This window comes from Podarcis muralis, chromosome 15, assembly GCF_964188315.1.
Source record: "Podarcis muralis chromosome 15, rPodMur119.hap1.1, whole genome shotgun sequence".
Taxonomy (NCBI): domain Eukaryota; kingdom Metazoa; phylum Chordata; class Lepidosauria; order Squamata; family Lacertidae; genus Podarcis; species Podarcis muralis.
The window spans coordinates 40,852,781-40,870,162 of NC_135669.1; the positions used below are offsets into that span (position 1 = coordinate 40,852,781).

Here is a 17,382-nt window from a genome sequence, read left to right on the forward strand (position 1 = left end):
CGGTAGTTGGAACCTGCCCGGCCGGCCCCCCCCCGCCCCCTTCGGAGCCTGCCTGTTTACTCGCCGGCGGGGATGGAGGCTGACGGGAGGCCGCGGCCTCAAGAGCGGCGCTCGCCATGAAGCACCGGCCGCCGCGCTATGAGAGGTAGGTGGGTGAGGAGAGAGAGAGGGAGACTCGGCCGCGGACCCCGAAGAAACCCGAGCAGATCCCTTCCCCTTGACTCGCCTTCCTTCCTTTTACTATATCCCCACGGTATATAAACTCTTTCGCCGCCTCCCCCCCCTCTATATAATATCATTTTATTAGGCCAACCAAAGCAGAGCGAAGGGGGGAGACTTAATGTTGATTTTGAAAGCTGTTTTTCGTGTCGTTTCTGTGTCCCTTGATCCAAGTATTGCCCTAATGTTACGGGTTTGGGGTTTGTTTGTTTTTTTTCCTTACAGGCCGACGAAGCTACCTTTTTCATTTTCTGGGACACCTTCCTTCCCCCAGCTTTCACTTTCTCAACTTCTTGTAAGGTTTAAGCTTTCCTGCAAGGCCCCTTCACTCAGGCTGCAGGTGGGGGTTGGAGATAAGAGGTTTGGTTGTAAGCCCCCCCTCCCCAATGCCCTCTGTAGCTGCTCAGAGACCCTGGGGTTATAATAGCTTCACACGGGGGCTGAGCTGGGCTGGGCTCCAGGATCATTTTGTTGCCCTTCTGTTGATGCAGATAACAGCATTTTCCGGGACTGGAAGGAACAGGAGGCTCGGTTTGATTTCCTCCTCTTAACAGGCATGTTTTTTAATTATTATTATTTAATTTTCCAAATTTTGAAATTTACAAATGATCAAAATAAAAAGAGAATTCCATAAATTCCCATGGACTTCCCTTCTCCCCTTTGTGGGTCCTTATGTTAACTTTTTTTCCTTCTGCATCTTCTCTATTAATCCAGTCCTATTAAATCTCCATTACAACCATAGTCCAACGTTCAACTACAGTGGTACCTCGGGTTAAGTACTTAATTCGTTCTGGAGGTCCGTTCTTAACCTGAAACTATTATTAACCTGAAGCACCACTTTAGCTAATGGGGCCTCGCACCGCCGGAGCACGATTTCTGTTCCCATCCTGAAGCAAAGTTACTATTTCTGGGTTAGTGGAGTCTGTAACCTGAAGCGTATGTAACCCGAGGTACCACTGTACAAGTATCATTCCAATCCTACGAATAAGTTTAATTGTTTACAATGATTTTTAAAATAAATTATATATATTTTCCCCATTCTTGATATCTTCCTGATTCTTAATTCTTCCAGTCATTTTTGCCATTTTGGCAAACCCCTGTGTGTGTTTGCTTAAGAAGCAAATCCTACAGTACTGAATGGTGCTCACAAGCGGAACCCAAATGCTCCTCCCTTCAAATATGCTGTGGCTTAAAATGGGTTCTGGGACCCATTTGGATGGGCAGTGAACAAGAGCAGAGACCATTAAGACGACTCCTTCCTCTCCACCCGGAGGGGCAGTTCTACCTGGGGCCCACTGCAACTCGTAGAGGGAAAAGGTGGGGAAACCAACTGTAGGTGGTGTCTGGAAGCAATGGCAGCCAGAGTCAGGCTAACAGGTGGTTGAGGGTAGACTGAGGTAGATGGGGTCGTGCCTTGATCACCTGAGTGAACCAGGTGCCACTGCGTGAGGGCTCTAGATTCAGGGAGGTAGCCGTGTTGGTCCGACGCAGTCGACCACCTTGAGGGCTTTCTGCTATCCACCAGAAAACAGTCTGGGGTCAAGGAACCCATTCCTTTCCTACTGGCCTCTGTTTTTCATCTGACCCTCTGTTATCCCTCCCTTCCTCCAAGGAGCTTACAATATACATCAGTGATTCCCAATGGGTGGTCCGCGGACCCCTGGGAGTCAGCACAACTCACCCAGGGGGTTTGCAGCACCACTCACATAACAAAAACTACCATAGAAATATCAAGATTTTCAAAAGTATGGAGTTCATGGCTTGGCTTTTGAAAAACAGGGGGTCTGCTATACATAGCTAATTGGGAACCACTATTGTACATGTCCCCCCCCTTTTTGCACCCCCATTTTATCCTCGCAACAGGGCTAGGCCGACAAGTAGTGACTGGCCCAAGGTTACCCAGGTTGTTATTATTTTTAATTGGATTTCTTAACCAGCCTTCATCATAAGGTCTCAGGGTTGGTTGAAACAATTTTGAAAGACAAGATTAAAATCAGTTGGAACTATTTGCAATCAAGAGAATACGGTGGGTTCTAAAATATATGTATCTTGGACATCAAATGCCACATTAAAGAGGTGCATTTGTCACATTCAGTGAAAGTTACAGAGTGAAGGTCAAACCTCCCTGGGGAGGTAACTCTACAGATTTGGGGCTGCCACAGTGAATGCCCTTTCTTGGCCACTGCACCTCCACACTATCATATGTTTGAAAGTGGTGTAACTTCTAAAAGGCCTTATGACTGAGTGGAGATTCGAACCCGGGTCTCCCTCACGCTCCAACCACCACACCACACTAGTTTGCCACCTCTGCTTGTTGAGATATGGATTTCTGTCTATGAAACAGGAAGACCCTGCTTCTTTTGGACAGGTGTAGAGAACCTTTGGCCCTCCAGATGATGCTGAACTACAACTCCCATCATCCCTGGCCATTGGTCATGCTTGCTGGGGCTGGTGGGAGTTGTAGTACAGCAACACCTGGAGGGCCAAAGGTTCCCCACCCTTGCTCTAGGAGCAGAATGATAGGAGACTTAAGGTTGGGTACATGCCAAACATGATTTCCCCCAAAGCATCATGGGAACTGTATTTTGGCAAGGGTGTTGGGAGTTATAGCTCTGTGAACCACAGCTCCAGAATTCTTGGAGAGAAGCCACGTGCTTTAAATGTATGGTGTATACATAGCCTAAATATTATTTAACTGGAATTTTAAGTTTTTTTGAGTTAGTTTCCAGAATTTGATCTCCAAATGAATAGTTATGATTCAAGGGATCTAAGAGGACGATCCCTTGTGACCATTCTAATTGGAGAATTACAAGGATTCTCTTGCTAACAGAGTTGCCATCTGTCATTTCCTGTGTACTTTGTGAGATGACTTTAATAACAGATATTTGCAGCGCTTGGGCTGGGGACTTTTAAGGGCTATTCTGTGCAAATGTTCCTGAATAAGTGTAAAATTTTAACCACCTCCATGCAGTTCCTTCAGCTTTCACAAACCTACACCTGTCTCATAAATCTTTTGAAGGCTGAACATACCACAGAGAGAGTCATTTAATCTGTGTTTGAGAACCACACAGGGCCAGCTTCTGGCTGGGTAAGGTTCTGATGGACCCCTGTATGCCTAGACTCAGCAGACAGCTGAAGATCTATCAGAAGCTGCTGTATACAGACTAGTAGTCCATCTAGGTCTGTATTGTCTATGTCAGGGGTCAGCAAACCTTTTCCGCAGGGGGCCGGTCCACTGTCCCTCAGACCTTGTGGGGGGCTGGACTATATTTTGAACCCCCTCCCTTCTCCACAGCACCAGACGAGCCCCGGTGGCTGCTTACCTGTGCTTTGCGAACGGCAGGGGCTGGTGGCGGCAGCGGCAGAGGGACTATGACCCATGGTCTACGTTGACTGGCAGGGGCTTTCCAGGGTTTCAGATAGAGGTCTATCCCAGCCCTACCTGGGGTTAAACTTGGGACCTTCTTAATGCAAACACATGCACTACTGCTAAGCTACAGCACTTCCCCTAAAAACAGATCAAGATTCCGGTCCTCATGGTTCTAAATCAAGGGCTGGTTCAATTAGAAACCATTTTAAAATTGCTTCTTTGTTCCTCCTTAGGAATCATCTCGTCAAAACCGAGCAGTTTGGAGCAGATCACCTCCAACGTGCTGCCATGCAGCCCCACTCAAATAATCGCCACGGCGCGGCAGGAAACAGCAACGGTACCTCAGCCTCTCAGTGCACTCACGGAGCAAGGTCGCCAGGAGAAGGATCTTGCCAGCATGGAGGGGACATCCACATCCAACTGAGTTCTGCTTTGGGAGAGGCAGGCGAAGACGCTGGCTCCAGGCAGCACCTGCAGTCCGGGACTCAGAGCCACTCTCGCTCCCACTCCCACGGCGAAGCTCGAGGGCCTCAAGATGGCGGCTCGGATTTGGAGGAGCAGAGCGGCAGCTCCCTTTCCGAGCTCAGATATCTCCTCCACTGGCTACAGAAGAGTCTCCCGTACATCTTGATCCTGTCCCTCAAACTCCTCATGCAGCACATAATGGGTAGAGTACAAGACATTGCGCGCTCCGGAGACAACTGCATTTATTTGGGTTTGAGGTTGAAAGAGAAGCAACAGGTTGTGCTTCCAGGCCAGGGGATTGAAACAGTTTTAGCGCCATCTTGAAAACTCGTTTGCCTGTTTCTGGTTTCCCTATTAGCCTTGATCACTGGAAAACTTTCTTGGCCAGTTTCTGGCTTCTGAGATTTCACCAGACACCACCCGTGTGATTCCATGATTTGCAATAATAAGGACTAGAAGGTGGTGGTGGTGTTTTTTTTTAAAAAAGAAAAACAGTTAAAGCTGAAATTTTCAAAGGGTGGTAGAATTTTGCCCTCAGTGCCACATATTATGTGCTTTATCTGTGCTTCTGGAACTGAAACAAGTTCAGGCTGGGTTTAAACCTGTTGCTGCTTTTACTACCCACAGTACCCAGGATTAAGACTTATTTCTGCTTTGGGATTCTAAATTGAAAACGGGCAGCTTTATTCCTTCTTATCCTTTTTACAGGTTGAAATTAGGAGTGGGGAACCTCAAGCCTGGGGGCCAAATGTGGCTCTCCAGGCAATCGCACCCTGTTCACAGGGTTCTGCAGCTCTTCTCATGTGCTTCTAAGTTTCAAGCCCAAAAAGGGGGAGGAAGAACCTCAGGATGCTGCTTGAAATTGAAAAGTTTGTTGGAAAAATTACAGTTGCTTTGTGCATTTCATTGCCTTGCCTTCTTCAGGTCCACTGTAAAACAACAACAACAACACCACAAGGAGTGTCCAATGTGCTTCAGGTTCAACAGCATTACACTAGTTGGTTTAAACTGGGGCTAGGGAACTTGTGGCCCTGCAGATGCTGTTGGACTACGACTCCCATCATCCCTAATCATTGACCATGCTGGCTGAGGCTGATGGGATCTGTAGTCCAAGAACATCCGCAGGCCCACAGCTTCCTCATCCCTCCTGTAAATGAAAGAACTGATTAAAATTGTTTATTTATTCAACAAATCTTTACGACACTTTTAAGGAACACAATCAATATAACAATATAACAAATTGCAATTCAGAACTTAAAACCAATAGCTGTCTAAAAGCTTGCAAGCACAACATGCTTATCAAGCACAATATCTTATTTATATTTGTATGTTCATGGTTTTATTAATTTCACTGGGACTATTCTGAATAGGTAGGATGCAGCCCCTCTTAGCTTGGCTACCAAGGCTTGGCAAAAATTGAGACTCCCTTATCATAAGCCCCTGGTACTACTATGTCCTTATGTACAGAGTTAGTTATCACTATACTGTTCCCAAGATCTTCCTGAGAGTCCTTCTCCCCTCCTCTTCTCTTGGGGATTTCCATTCTCCTTTCCTGCTTTCTGAAATTCTGCTGCATTTAGGTTTTTCAGTTTGTTCTTTTGTGGTCATATACTCAGGGACCCTCGGCTTACTGCAAAACTAAAATTTTGAAACATCAGGTGTCAAAATCTGCAGCTCCCTTCAGCCAGATTAAAAATATTCCTGAAATGTACCCATTCTTTTTTCCATCACTGGAGAAAGGTTCCAGAGGATAAGATTTCTAAGCAACAGAATGGTTTTAAAATTGCCAACTCGTCTTACAAGTCCTGAAACGATACTGGCCCATCAAAATGACTAGTCAACAGATCTGGGCTAGCCATCTGTGGCACACAGGATGCAGTCCTTGGAATTTTTCCTGAATAAAAGACCCAGTTGACATAATCCTCCTGCCTTAAGTCATTTGGGAGCGATTTTTATTCACAATGGGTGTGGCTGTTTCCCATTGGGACTGATAGGGCGTAAGGCAGGGAGCCCAACAGTAGGTGGAGCCAGAGCAAATGTCTGGCCCACCTACAGCCAATGACTAGCTTTGCCCCCATTCTTCTCCTTGCTGAGTTATGCAAGGGGCAACATTGAGACTAAGGAAGACAAAGCTGACAGCCAAGGCCACCTGCTGGACTGGTTGTAAGAGGCAGACCGGTAGTGGCTGGTTGAGGTTAGACTGAGGTTTATGGGGCTGCGCCCCATTTGTACTAATAGGCCAGCTGCCACTGCAACAAGTGACCAGGTGAGTGGGTGTTTATCGGCCTGGTGCAAACATATATAAAAAGACCTCAAGGCGCTGCCGAGTTAATGCAAATGTAAACGACGATGCAAGTGTTGTTTGCTTGATCTAATTTATTCCAGCTTGATTTATTAGATGCAAACTCTCCCCAGTGTGGTAAATAGCTTGAGATCTTTCCAGCCAGCCAGCACTATGCCCTAATTGCATAATAGCGAGGAGGATGGGGTGGAATATCGATGAGCAGGGAAACAGGAGAGATGGCAGAAAAGGTGAGAGAAGGTCTACTGCAAGAACATTTTTCCAGCTAGTGGAAGCCCCTCAAATTTTGGCCTTTAGCAGGTACTGCTGTGCCGTGTTTAGACCTCTCCCTTCAGCAATGAGAGCTAGAAGCATGCTCATTACTATTTAATTCATTGGAATTCTCACTAATCGGATGATAGGGTATAGTCAGAGCCGTGCAGCAGTGCCCCTGAGTATATAGTGGCTAATTATTTTTGTTCTGTTCTCTAAAACAGTTACAAGATATACTATGCAATGCCCTTTTTGATTTTGCTGCTTTGTTTTAAAAAACAAAAATTAGTTTGATGCATTTTTTTGGTTCTTTTTCATTTTCTTTTTTTCCGTTTTGTAATTTACCCTTTTTTCCTAATAGGCATTTCTCTGGGAGTTGGGCTGCTAACAACTTATATGTATGCAAACAAAAGCATTGTAAATCAGGTTTTCCTAAGAGTAAGTATTGACCTCTCCGGCGAGGTTGTAAGTATTTTTTTAAAGCTTCACTTTACCCAGGAGATAGATGCGTTCTTGACAGAAACGTGGAACAGAGAGTTAATTTGACAACACACACATTCCATCGCTTAAAATAAAAAGGTTGATTTAAGAACAGCTGCAAAAATAGAATATAGCTATAATGAGCCATTTACATAATATTTTCCCCCGCGTGCTTTGCTGCAACCTGAACATTTCTGCTGCGCTCAGCACAAACTGACTCACTACTTAAAGTTGCACACAGGCCTCCCTCCCTCCCTCCAAGTCTAGCCTAGGGGAGAGTTCTGTGAAACTCGCAAACTGGCTCGCTACTTTGTGGCTGTGCTGGTCTCATTGTAGCTGCCATTATAGATAATTTTCTTCAGTCTGGCTCAGCTATCTTAATATTTTTGCCAGCTAGCAAAGGTCTTCCTCTTAAACTAGGGCTTTTGGGGGAATGAAGTGATTGACCAGCAGGGCTTGCAACAAAAACGTTGCAGTGTGAAATGCTCCTGTTCCGAATGCCAGCCAGACATGCCCTTTCTCAGGATACTCCATTCCATTCCCCTCTTGTTTCCCCTACTCCGCCATTCCCTGCAGTCAGTCAGCATTCCATATCCACCGAGCATGCTCAGTTCTCACTAAGCTGTTTGGGCTCCCTGCCTGTTTGCAGGGGCAGGTTTGTACTTGTGCAAATTGTAGGATTGTCCTAAGTCTTCTGAGACATCCCATTTGGTGCATGGATGGCACTGTTCTGGTTACGCAGCAATCCACACAGTCAGATAATGGGTCTGCTCTTAGTATATAGGTCTTTACATCTTGCCTTGCTGCTATTTGTATCTCATGTGGCATTATTTTTCTCCCATTATATTTTATTGGCATTGCTTTGATTTGGGTTATAAGCCATACCTCATCTTACTTGTTTGAAAGGCAAAGTATAAATACTGTGTGCAAACAGCTTGTCGTGTTGTAATAAAAGTAGTCATCTTTCCATCTTTGAATAGGGGTTGAAAACAAGAATCCTGAGTATGGTTGTTCTGAAGTGGCAGTTTCCCTTAGGGCTCTTGGGAACCATAAACCAAGTAGTTATGATCACAACGTGTTTTGAGAAATCAGTCCCTTTATCAAGGGATTTCCTGCAGAACTTTTGTTTGTTTGAAAGACTGCATGTGGCATCTTCTCTTACTCCTCGCCCAGCACTGAAAATCTGTTGTTTAAAGCAGGTGTGGGGAGCCTTTGGCCCTCCAGATGTTGTTGAACTACAACCCCCAACAGCCTCAGCAAACATGGCCAATGCCAAGGGATGATGGGAATTGTAGTTCAGCAGCCTCTGAAGAGACAGACATTCCCCACACCTGGTTCAGTGGGACAAACTGCTCAAAGTGTTGGGGTAATAACTACCCATGTGGCTGTCTTTTTGTGTATTTGTCTACAGCTGTTCTTGATCCTCTTTTGGGGGGAGGCGAGGGGGGGACTGCTTTAGTTCTTCGGAGTCAGTGTCTCATGCCAAGGGTGGTTCAGGGTGGGCTGTCAGCTTTGTAATCAAGTTGGGGCCAATTCACAATAGGGGCTTCTTAGTAACATAGACTCCAGCATAGCAGCACATACAAATATGTACATTTGCATATTGCATACGAAATCCCCCCTGAAAAGAAATGCAACCGTCAAGTGTGGAATTTCTCTGCTTTCCTGCAGCTTCTAAAGATATTTGGCAGGGCCACTAAGAAGAATGTCATCCCCACAGGTCCATAAGGATATGGCTCCCAGTGGTGCTACCAAGAATCTTAAAAAACCTTCCCATTGAATTCAGTGGGGCTTAATCCCAGGTAAATGGCATTAGGACTGCAGCCTTAGATTGCAGAAGCAGCAGTCCGGCTAATTAAGTGGAGGGCACATTGCCTCTGCCACTTGTTGAACTTCATCTCCCATCACCCCTAATCAATGGCCCTACTGTCTGGGTCTGGTTTATTTGGAGTCCCATCCCCAGGCCTGTACTCCAAAAACTCGCTTACAAAGCCCTCTGAGCTCAGCAGCCTCTTAAATGGAGAATGAATGGCAAAATCACAGCAGCCTAGCATCTTGTTACTAGAAAATGCAGTCGTTTGGATTAACCATTTGAAAATGCTTTCTCTTGCAGGAAAGGTGTTCCAGACTGGAGTGTGTCTGGTTATTGGCATTCCTAACAGGATCCTCTCTCCTTCTGTATTATACGTTCTACCCTCAGTCTCTTCATTACAGGTAATTCCCCCCTTCTGAATGGCAGTAAAAACAGTATTCCTTGATGTGTAATACATCCAGACCAGATCTATACCATACATTTAGAGCACATGTCTCCCCCCGCAAAGAATAACGGGAACAGTTTTTTGTTAAGGGTGCTGGGAATTATAGCTCTATGAAGGTTAAACTATAGTTCCCAGGATTCTTTTTTGGGGGAACAATGCTTTAAATACATGGTGTGGGTGTGACCTTACTCCCCAAACGTGCTGATGAGGGACACAAGGTGCCTTTAAAAAATGGGTGGGTAATTTCTTTATTTCACTAATGTTTATTTCAACAGCTTGTATCCTGCTTAACACTGCTGCTTCTAAGCAGTGTATAATGTTACCCCCCCTAAAAAAAAAAGATACAACTTAGATAAAATGGGTTAAAATGAACCATAAAATTGGAAAAGCTTACTCAGAATGCCAGATTTAAGTTGTTACCGGCTGTGGTGAACCAGTTACTAGAGGACCAAACTGCAGGTGTCACACCCCTTTACGTCTTGTTTGTGGGCTTCTTCAGAGCATTTTTCTGTTCATGGTTGGAAACAGGATACTGGTCTGGGTGGTTCTTTCCAGGAGGGCTTTTTATATGTTGGATAACATACTATGATGGATGAAAGGAAGGGAATTATAATCCAGTCTTGAAAAGTCCTATTGAAGAATTAGTCATATAAAAAGTGAACGACTGGCTTGGTTTTTGCTTGCTACTCTGAACGCCCCATAGGAAAAATAAATTTGTAAAAGGTGATTTCTTGGCCGTAGCATTCTGCTTGAAATGAGAAAGTGTTTTTGCATTTCCATTTCAAGGGTGCTAAAATACTTTCTGTGAAAAAATGTCTTCAACTTACCGTCTCTTTTGCCTTTGTTTTTTAAAAGCTTGATCCTTTTAAGTCCTTCTGTGGATTACACAAATTTCTGGGAGGTACTTTGGATCGTGGGGATCACAGACTTCATTCTGAAGTTTCTCTTCATGGGCTTCAAATGCATCGTTCTCTTACTGCCTTCTTTTATCATGTCTTTTAAGTCCAAGGTAAGAAAACTTTGTTGTCGTTGTTGCCGTTTTCTAAAAAACCTTATTTTTAATATGAGTTAGAAATACCCAGTTGTATCACTGTCACACGCTTAACTTCAGCTTATGATGGTAAAACTTACCCTATTTCGTTGCAATGAGAGAAGCACTTAGGTTTGCTAATTCCTAGGAAAGGCTTCCTTCCCATCAGAGCAAGAAGGCTGAGCTTTCAGAAGGGCTGAACTGGAAGGGAAGGCATTTGTCATAAGAACATGAGCAGAGCCCTGCTGGACCAGGCCGGTGGCCCATCTAGTCCAGCATCCTTTTCTCACAGTGGCCAATCAGATGCCTGTGGGAAACCTGCAAGACATCTTGAGCGCAATAGCCCTCTCCCCTCCTGTGGCTTCCAGTAACTAGTATTCAGAAGCAACCCTACCTCCAATTGTGGAGGCAGAGCCTAGCTATGGTGTGGTGTAGTGGTTAAGAGCGGTAGTCTCGTAATCTGGTGAACTGGGTTCGCTTCCCCGCTCCTCCACCTGCAGCTGCTGGGTGACCTTGGGCCAGTCACACTTCTCTGAAGTCTCTCAGCCCCACTCACCTCACAGAGTATTTGTTGTGGGGGAGGAAGGGAAAGGAGAATGTTAGCCGCTTTGAGACTCCTTCAGGTAGTGATAAAGCGGGATATCAAATCCAAACTCCTCCTCTTCTTCTATCCTGGCTAGTAACCATTGATGGGCAAATTCCTCTTTTAAAGCCATCCAGGTTGGCAGCCATCACTGGCTCCTGTGGCAGGGAGTTCCATAGTTCAACCAGTCAGTTTCCGGGGTGGAGAAATGCCATAGGGCAGGGTCAGGAAAAACGCCTCCTTTTCCACACATTTCATGGATTGCTTCAAAAAGTGTTGGATGCTTAGAGGTCCCTGATTGCTTTAAAATAAAAAATAGAGGTCCCTGATTGCTTTAAGCACTTATGTGACTAGTTCAGCAAGCTGTTCCACTTGTGCTAGAGAGGCTTTCTTTTCCCTTAGTGCCTTAGCACATAGCCAAATCCGACTGGGATCACTCAAGGGGGAGTGAAGTTTGAGCCATCAGCAGAGGTGGGGAAAGCAGTGGCTGTGAACAGCCACGAAGGAACGTAGGGTGAAGAAGTCTTGAGTCAGCTCTGCTTAAATAGTTTTCATAGCATAAGAATAAAAACATTGAAGTGAAGTGGGGCTAACACCTGTCTGATTAATGAATGGCAGTTTGCATTGGCCGAAGTGGTCTTGAACTGTCGCTAGCAAGAAGTTAAGCATTACCCTTTAAAAAGAAAAATGCACACCCTAAGTTGCATATATATAATAATTAGTGGTGGAAGGTACTTGACAAAGTAATGATGTCTCAACATTAATGCTGACTTCTCATAACACTTTGATGTACGATGAAAGAATAGCAGGCCCTTCATCTGGCTTAAACTGTTTAGGTGAGAGGAGAAGGGCTTAATGACTGAATAAAATCTGGTTTGCTTTCAGACATGGGCAACTGGACAAAAATAAATCATTAAATATTATCTTGTTAGAGGTGAATAATGAAAATCCTGCCAGTTCAGCAGAGATCTGAGTTATTGATTTGGTAAAAAGAATGTCTGGGAAGCTTTGCCAAGCAGAGATTCCTGGCACTGCTGCAATTTTATTTATTATGCTAGAAAGCTGAACTCCTAAGAGCTGCCTGTGTCCATTTGTTTGATGGGTTTTTTTAATTACAAAAAAATAGATATACCTCTTCACGGGCTTCAGCAGCTGTTAACCCCATGGGTTGTGTCCAGTGTTAGTCATGCTCAGTGTAGGCCCATGGAAATAAATGGATATGATTTACATAGGTCTGTTGATTTCAGTGGGTCCACTCTTGAGTAGAACTTACCTGGCTACAACCTTATATTCGGTCCAGGCTTCTGGCATTAAGCATGATCTGCAAGAGCAACAGTGGGGAAGCTCTGGACCCCGGGTCTAATCTGAGCTGCCACGCCCTACTCCATTTGGCTCGCGAGCCATGCCTACCCGCCCTGCCCCTGACATCAGGTGGCAGGTTAAAGACATGGCTTCTCTGCCCAAAATAGGACTTGCTTTTGGCATGGGTAAGAACCCCAATGAGAATGAAAACAAAGCTCACTGGGTGACCTTGGAGTAGTCACTATCTTCTTGTTGTTGTTTAGTCGTGTCCGCCTCTTCGTGACCCCATGCACCAGAGCACGCCAGGCACTCCTGTCTTCCACTGCCTCCCGTAGTTTAGTCAAGCTCATGCTGGTAGCTTCAAGAACACTGTCCAACCATCTCGTCCTCTGTCGTCCCCTTCTCCTTGTGCCCTCCATCTTTCCCAACATCAGGGTCTTTTCCAGGGAGAGTTCTCTTCTCATGAGGTGGCCAAAGTATTCTCATGAGGAGCCTCAGCTTCAGGATCTGTCCTTCCAGTGAGCACTCAGGGCTGATTTCCTTCAGAATGGAGAGGTTTGATCTTCCTGCAGTCCATGGGACTCTCAAGAGTCTCCTCCAGCACCATAATTCAAAAGCATCCATTCTTCGGCATTCAGCCTTCTTTATGGTCCAGCTCTCACTTCCATACATCACTACTGGGAAAACCATGGCTTTAACTATACGGACCTTTGTTGGCAAGGTGACGTCTCTGCTTTTTAAGTCACTACCTAGCCTACTTCAAAGGGCTGTTGTAAGGATAAAATGGGGGGTTGGGAAGGGATGAATTCATGTATGCCATCACAAGCTCCTTGGAGAATGGCATAGTAGCAGTTTATGGAAGCTTGCAGTGATGGGCAGGTAACAACAATCTTCTTTGTGTGTTGTAAACCAGGGCTATTGGTACATGCTCTTGGAAGAGCTCTGCCAGTTCTACCGCAAGATCGTCCCTGTGCCAGTCTGGTTCCGGTACTTTGTTGGCTTGAGGGAGCTGGACAGCGCATTGGGGTGGAGTCTCGGAGTCTTGATGGCTCTGCTCTACCTCATCCTAAAGGTAAACTCCGATCTGCTGCTAAACCCTCTTTTCTTAAAAACAGCGTGGCAGGAGGCAGCCTAGGTGTAAACACAGCAGCAACACATTGCCGTGTGCGTGAGATTACATGCACCTTGTCTTTCTAGGCCTCGGTTTCTTCAGCTAACAAATGGCAAAAACCATTTTTCTGTGTTAACCTTGAGCAGCTGGAGCCATGCTTGGCTGGGGCAAGGTGCCCAGCTGGGTTCCTTAATATCAGTTTTCCCTGCACAGGAACCTCCCATCTCTCCCTCTAATAGAGAATGTGGATGGTAAGTTGTGACAAACAGCCAGTGTGGAGCCACCAAGCAGGAGTGTTGGCATGCTCTGGAGAACCGTTTGTTTGTTTGTGTGCCCACCCACATACCCACACCCAGCTTAGTAGCTATTGAATGCTGAGTGTAACTTGGAAAAGATGAATGAAAAGCTAGGATGTGGGGGGCCTAGCTGGCCGGCACACAGAGCAAGAACAGCCTTTGACTAAGATATAGGTTGTAAATCACTGAACAAGATGGCGATTCTGGGACCAGTATACCTTAAGAACCTATCAAATTTCCAAGATTGGTGTTCAAGGGAGACCGTCCTCTCTGCCCCATCACCCCCTAGATAGATGGTAGGCGGTATGCTGTTGTGTCTGTCTTAATACATTGTATTTACTGTAAACTGACCTGACTATCCCTTGACAGAAAATCAGGGTAGAAATCTTTTGAAATAAAACAAGTCTTGATTGTGTTAGCTTGCAGTTCTAACCTCACTTGGCTGAGAAGAAGCCTCACTGAATTCAGGGAGGCTTACTTCTGAGTAAGCATGGTTAGGATAGCAGCAGAGTCTTTTGGGATTTGTTTTCTCAGCCTCTACGGTTTTAACTTTTTGTCTTTTTTTGTGAGCATCTCTTATTTTGACTTTAGCTTCATTCTATCTGCTCTAGGCTTATAGGATAAAGCCCACAACTTTTAATTGTTGTTACATGACACTTAAGACCCCTTTAGTGTGGTTGTTTTTAAAGCTACTTTACTGTTAAAAGCTAGTTTACATCTAGTTCCTCTCATGTTATCTTAATGTTTCAGCTTTTGAGCTTCTTTGGACATCTGAAAAATTTCAGACGAGTCCTGCGGATATTTTATGCACGACCAGTGAGTATTTGTACCTTCTTAAGAACATTTTTCTTTTCTCTTTAAACAAACCACAGTTCCCTGTGACATTCAAATTTGGAGCTGTGATTTAAAAAACAAAACGGGAGTCAAAGGTCTGGCCATACTCCTGCTGTTGGACTACAGCTCCCATCAGTCACAGCTAGCATGGCCAATGGTGAGGGATGGCAGGAGCTGTAGTTGGACATCTGGAGAACACTAGGGTGGAGGCTCATGTACTTTCATATAGAAGCAGCCTGTGAACCAGGAAGTCCACACCAGTCTCATAAATACACCAAACACCTTGTCTGCAATATATGGATAACACTACTACTCTATCAGAGGGGACTGCTGCAATTATTATTTAAACTGTACATACCTGTGTGTCTGGTGCCACTACCTTCCTTGCTAGAAACCAAGTATTTGAGCCTGTTCTGTACCTTCTGTCTCTTTGCAGAACTTCGGCGTCGCAGCCAGCAAGAGGCAGTGTGCGGAAGCGGAAGACATTTGCTCCATCTGCCAAGCTGAATTTCAGAAGCCTGTTCTTCTCATCTGCCAGGTAACTCACCAGTGTTATTCTCCTCCCGCTGCCCCAACGTTGTTCTGAACAGCCAAACAATTCCTTAGAAGCTTACCCAGAGTTCCTCAGTGCATAGATCAGCAATGGTGGACAAGGTTCTTTGATAAGAAAACCTAACACCCACCTTCACTGCTCTTTCCTGGAATGAAGAAAGTCTGCAACTCATTGCCCTCTACCAGGGATGGGGAGTTTCAGGCCTGGGGGCCAGATGGAACCCTCCACACCTGTTTGGCCCTTGGGACACCCTTCACCAGCCCTGCTTGGTGCTTGAGTGTTTTTGCCTGGCAAGGATGCATCCTTAAACTCTGATAATGCCTCTAGCTTGCCTGGATCAAGGATGGAGGGGTGTGTTTGTGTGTAAAGGTGTACTTTACATTCGTTGCTCCACCCACTTTTGCCTCTGGCCTCATTATTATTATTATTTATTAAATTTATATACCACCCTTCATCTGAAGATCTCAGAGCGGTTCGCAAGATAAAAATACAGAATAAAAGCACAAGAGAGGGAATGCTGCCCTTGAGCCGAGCCCTACACCAGTTAAGGGATTTTAAAGTATGCTGAATGTTACTGAGTTGCTGAGCTCCTTTGCACCCCCACTGTGCTCAAAGCAGCCTTTCTTGTTTCAGCACATATTTTGTGAAGAATGCATAGCTCTGTGGTTCAACAGAGAGAGAACGTGCCCCCTGTGCAGAACTATCATCTCGGACCACATCAACAAGTGGAAAGATGGGGCAACTTCCGCACAACTACAGGTCTATTAAAAACCCTGTCGGACACAAGAGCTACAGTTTGAATGCTGGTCTTTACCGTTTAAGGGGGTTGGGTGGAAAGGAGGCGTTAGAAGAAAAAGGTACTCAGGGGGTTAAGTCTACATACGTCCATCTCTCAGCTGCTGCAGGACTTGAGTCCATTCAGACACAAAGCAACTTGCTTGAAAGCTGCTTTTTCATGTTGAAGTCACCCTTCAGTTGCTGGTTGTGTGTAAAATACGCCAGAGCTCTGTTCTTCAACCTTGGTTCCCCTGGTGCCTTGGCACCAGAACGCCCATCATCCCTGACCGTTACTGGCAGGGGCTGCTGAGAGTTGTAGAGTCTTGTAGTCCAATTTCATGAGGGGAACCAAGGCTGAATAACATTGGTTGAGACGTGCTCAAAACTTTTGGCAATGCTGCAGGAGCAATAGCCTCAAATTCGGTTCCATGCAGATGTCTAAACCAGCCTGTTACCAGAGCACGAATAGGATCAGTATTGCACGTGATATGCTAAAAATCCAGTTTGCACAAATCTTGAGATTCTACGAGAGTTACCACTTTTATGCCACTTGGCTCCTGTAGCAGCTGCTGGTTCCTTATCCCTCCTGCCATTACAGCAGTAGCTACTTATATTCATGCAAGAAAGTCAGGAATGAGTTTTTTGCTTCAATTATGCACACATAATTTTTCTACTTTTGTAAGCCTGGATTTTTAAAAAGCAAAATCTTATACTATATTTTGTCATAAACAACTACATTTTATTACAAAGGGGAAGAGATCTATTTTAGTGATACTTAAGACAACAACCTGTGGTATACCTAAAGATTGGTGAGAATAAAAGCAGTTTTAATCTATTGGTCTGGGATTTCTCTTACTACCTCTTCTGCACGTATACGTTTTCTAACATATCATCAGTGAAACGGCTTATAAAAGTAACCAGTAAAGCTTGCAAAAATAAAAAAAGACCCAAACACTTCAATTCTTAGACGGTGACCATTTTGCCCAGGGGTTCTGTTCCTGGCCCCCACATGTATCCGTGGAGCATGCAACCCATTCCACCCCCCGTTCTGCCCTTGTCCAGATCCAAAAGGACCTGAGCATCAGTGGTCACACATCAATTGGATGTGTGCAAAATGGTCACCATGTCTATAACATAAAGGCCTACAAGCCAAGGTAGAAACATGGCGCTAGATGTTGGGATTCCCAACTGTCATCATTCTCAGCCACTAGCGGGCCACAAGTTGCCCATCTATCTTAAGTTAAGAAATTAAGGGATAAGCACAACACTTGGCTGAACAGCACATCAATACATGTTTTCTGAAAAACAAGTCTGTTAACTTGGAACTAGATCCAAGTCATGACTATTCCTGTTGATTGAAGAGTTGTGACTGACATCTGTGTCATTGAGCAGTCATTTCACTGTCTAGCGAAGTTATGCTGTAAAAGGGGTGTGTATGTTGTTTCTTTTAAAAAACCAAACTCCAAATTAAGTCTACGTTTGGTTTGAAAAGCCCATCAACTGCCCCTTGATCTGCAAACTTCGTAGCAATAGGAACTGCAAGCAGAGAT

The 17,382-nt window shown here is 45.0% G+C and overlaps 1 protein-coding gene across 2 annotated transcripts; it reads left to right on the forward strand.

The window, feature by feature from the left end:
• Position 1: 1 nt before the first annotated feature.
• RNFT1 (ring finger protein, transmembrane 1) lies at positions 2–16,667 on the forward strand. 2 transcript variants are annotated; one of them, XM_028707670.2, is made up of 10 exons: positions 29–145; positions 711–773; positions 3,823–4,256; positions 6,970–7,046; positions 9,202–9,302; positions 10,202–10,355; positions 13,175–13,333; positions 14,419–14,484; positions 14,939–15,040; positions 15,689–16,667. In XM_028707670.2, exons 3-10 carry the CDS (start codon positions 3,878–3,880, stop codon positions 15,821–15,823), a joined length of 1,173 nt encoding a protein of 390 aa, XP_028563503.2. In that variant the 5' UTR covers positions 29–145; positions 711–773; positions 3,823–3,877; the 3' UTR covers positions 15,824–16,667. The 2 variants fall into 2 exon arrangements, with proteins under 2 accessions (XP_028563502.2, XP_028563503.2); XM_028707669.2 differs by lacking the exon at positions 711–773 and having other exon boundaries at positions 2–145.
• Positions 16,668–17,382: the final 715 nt, after the last annotated feature.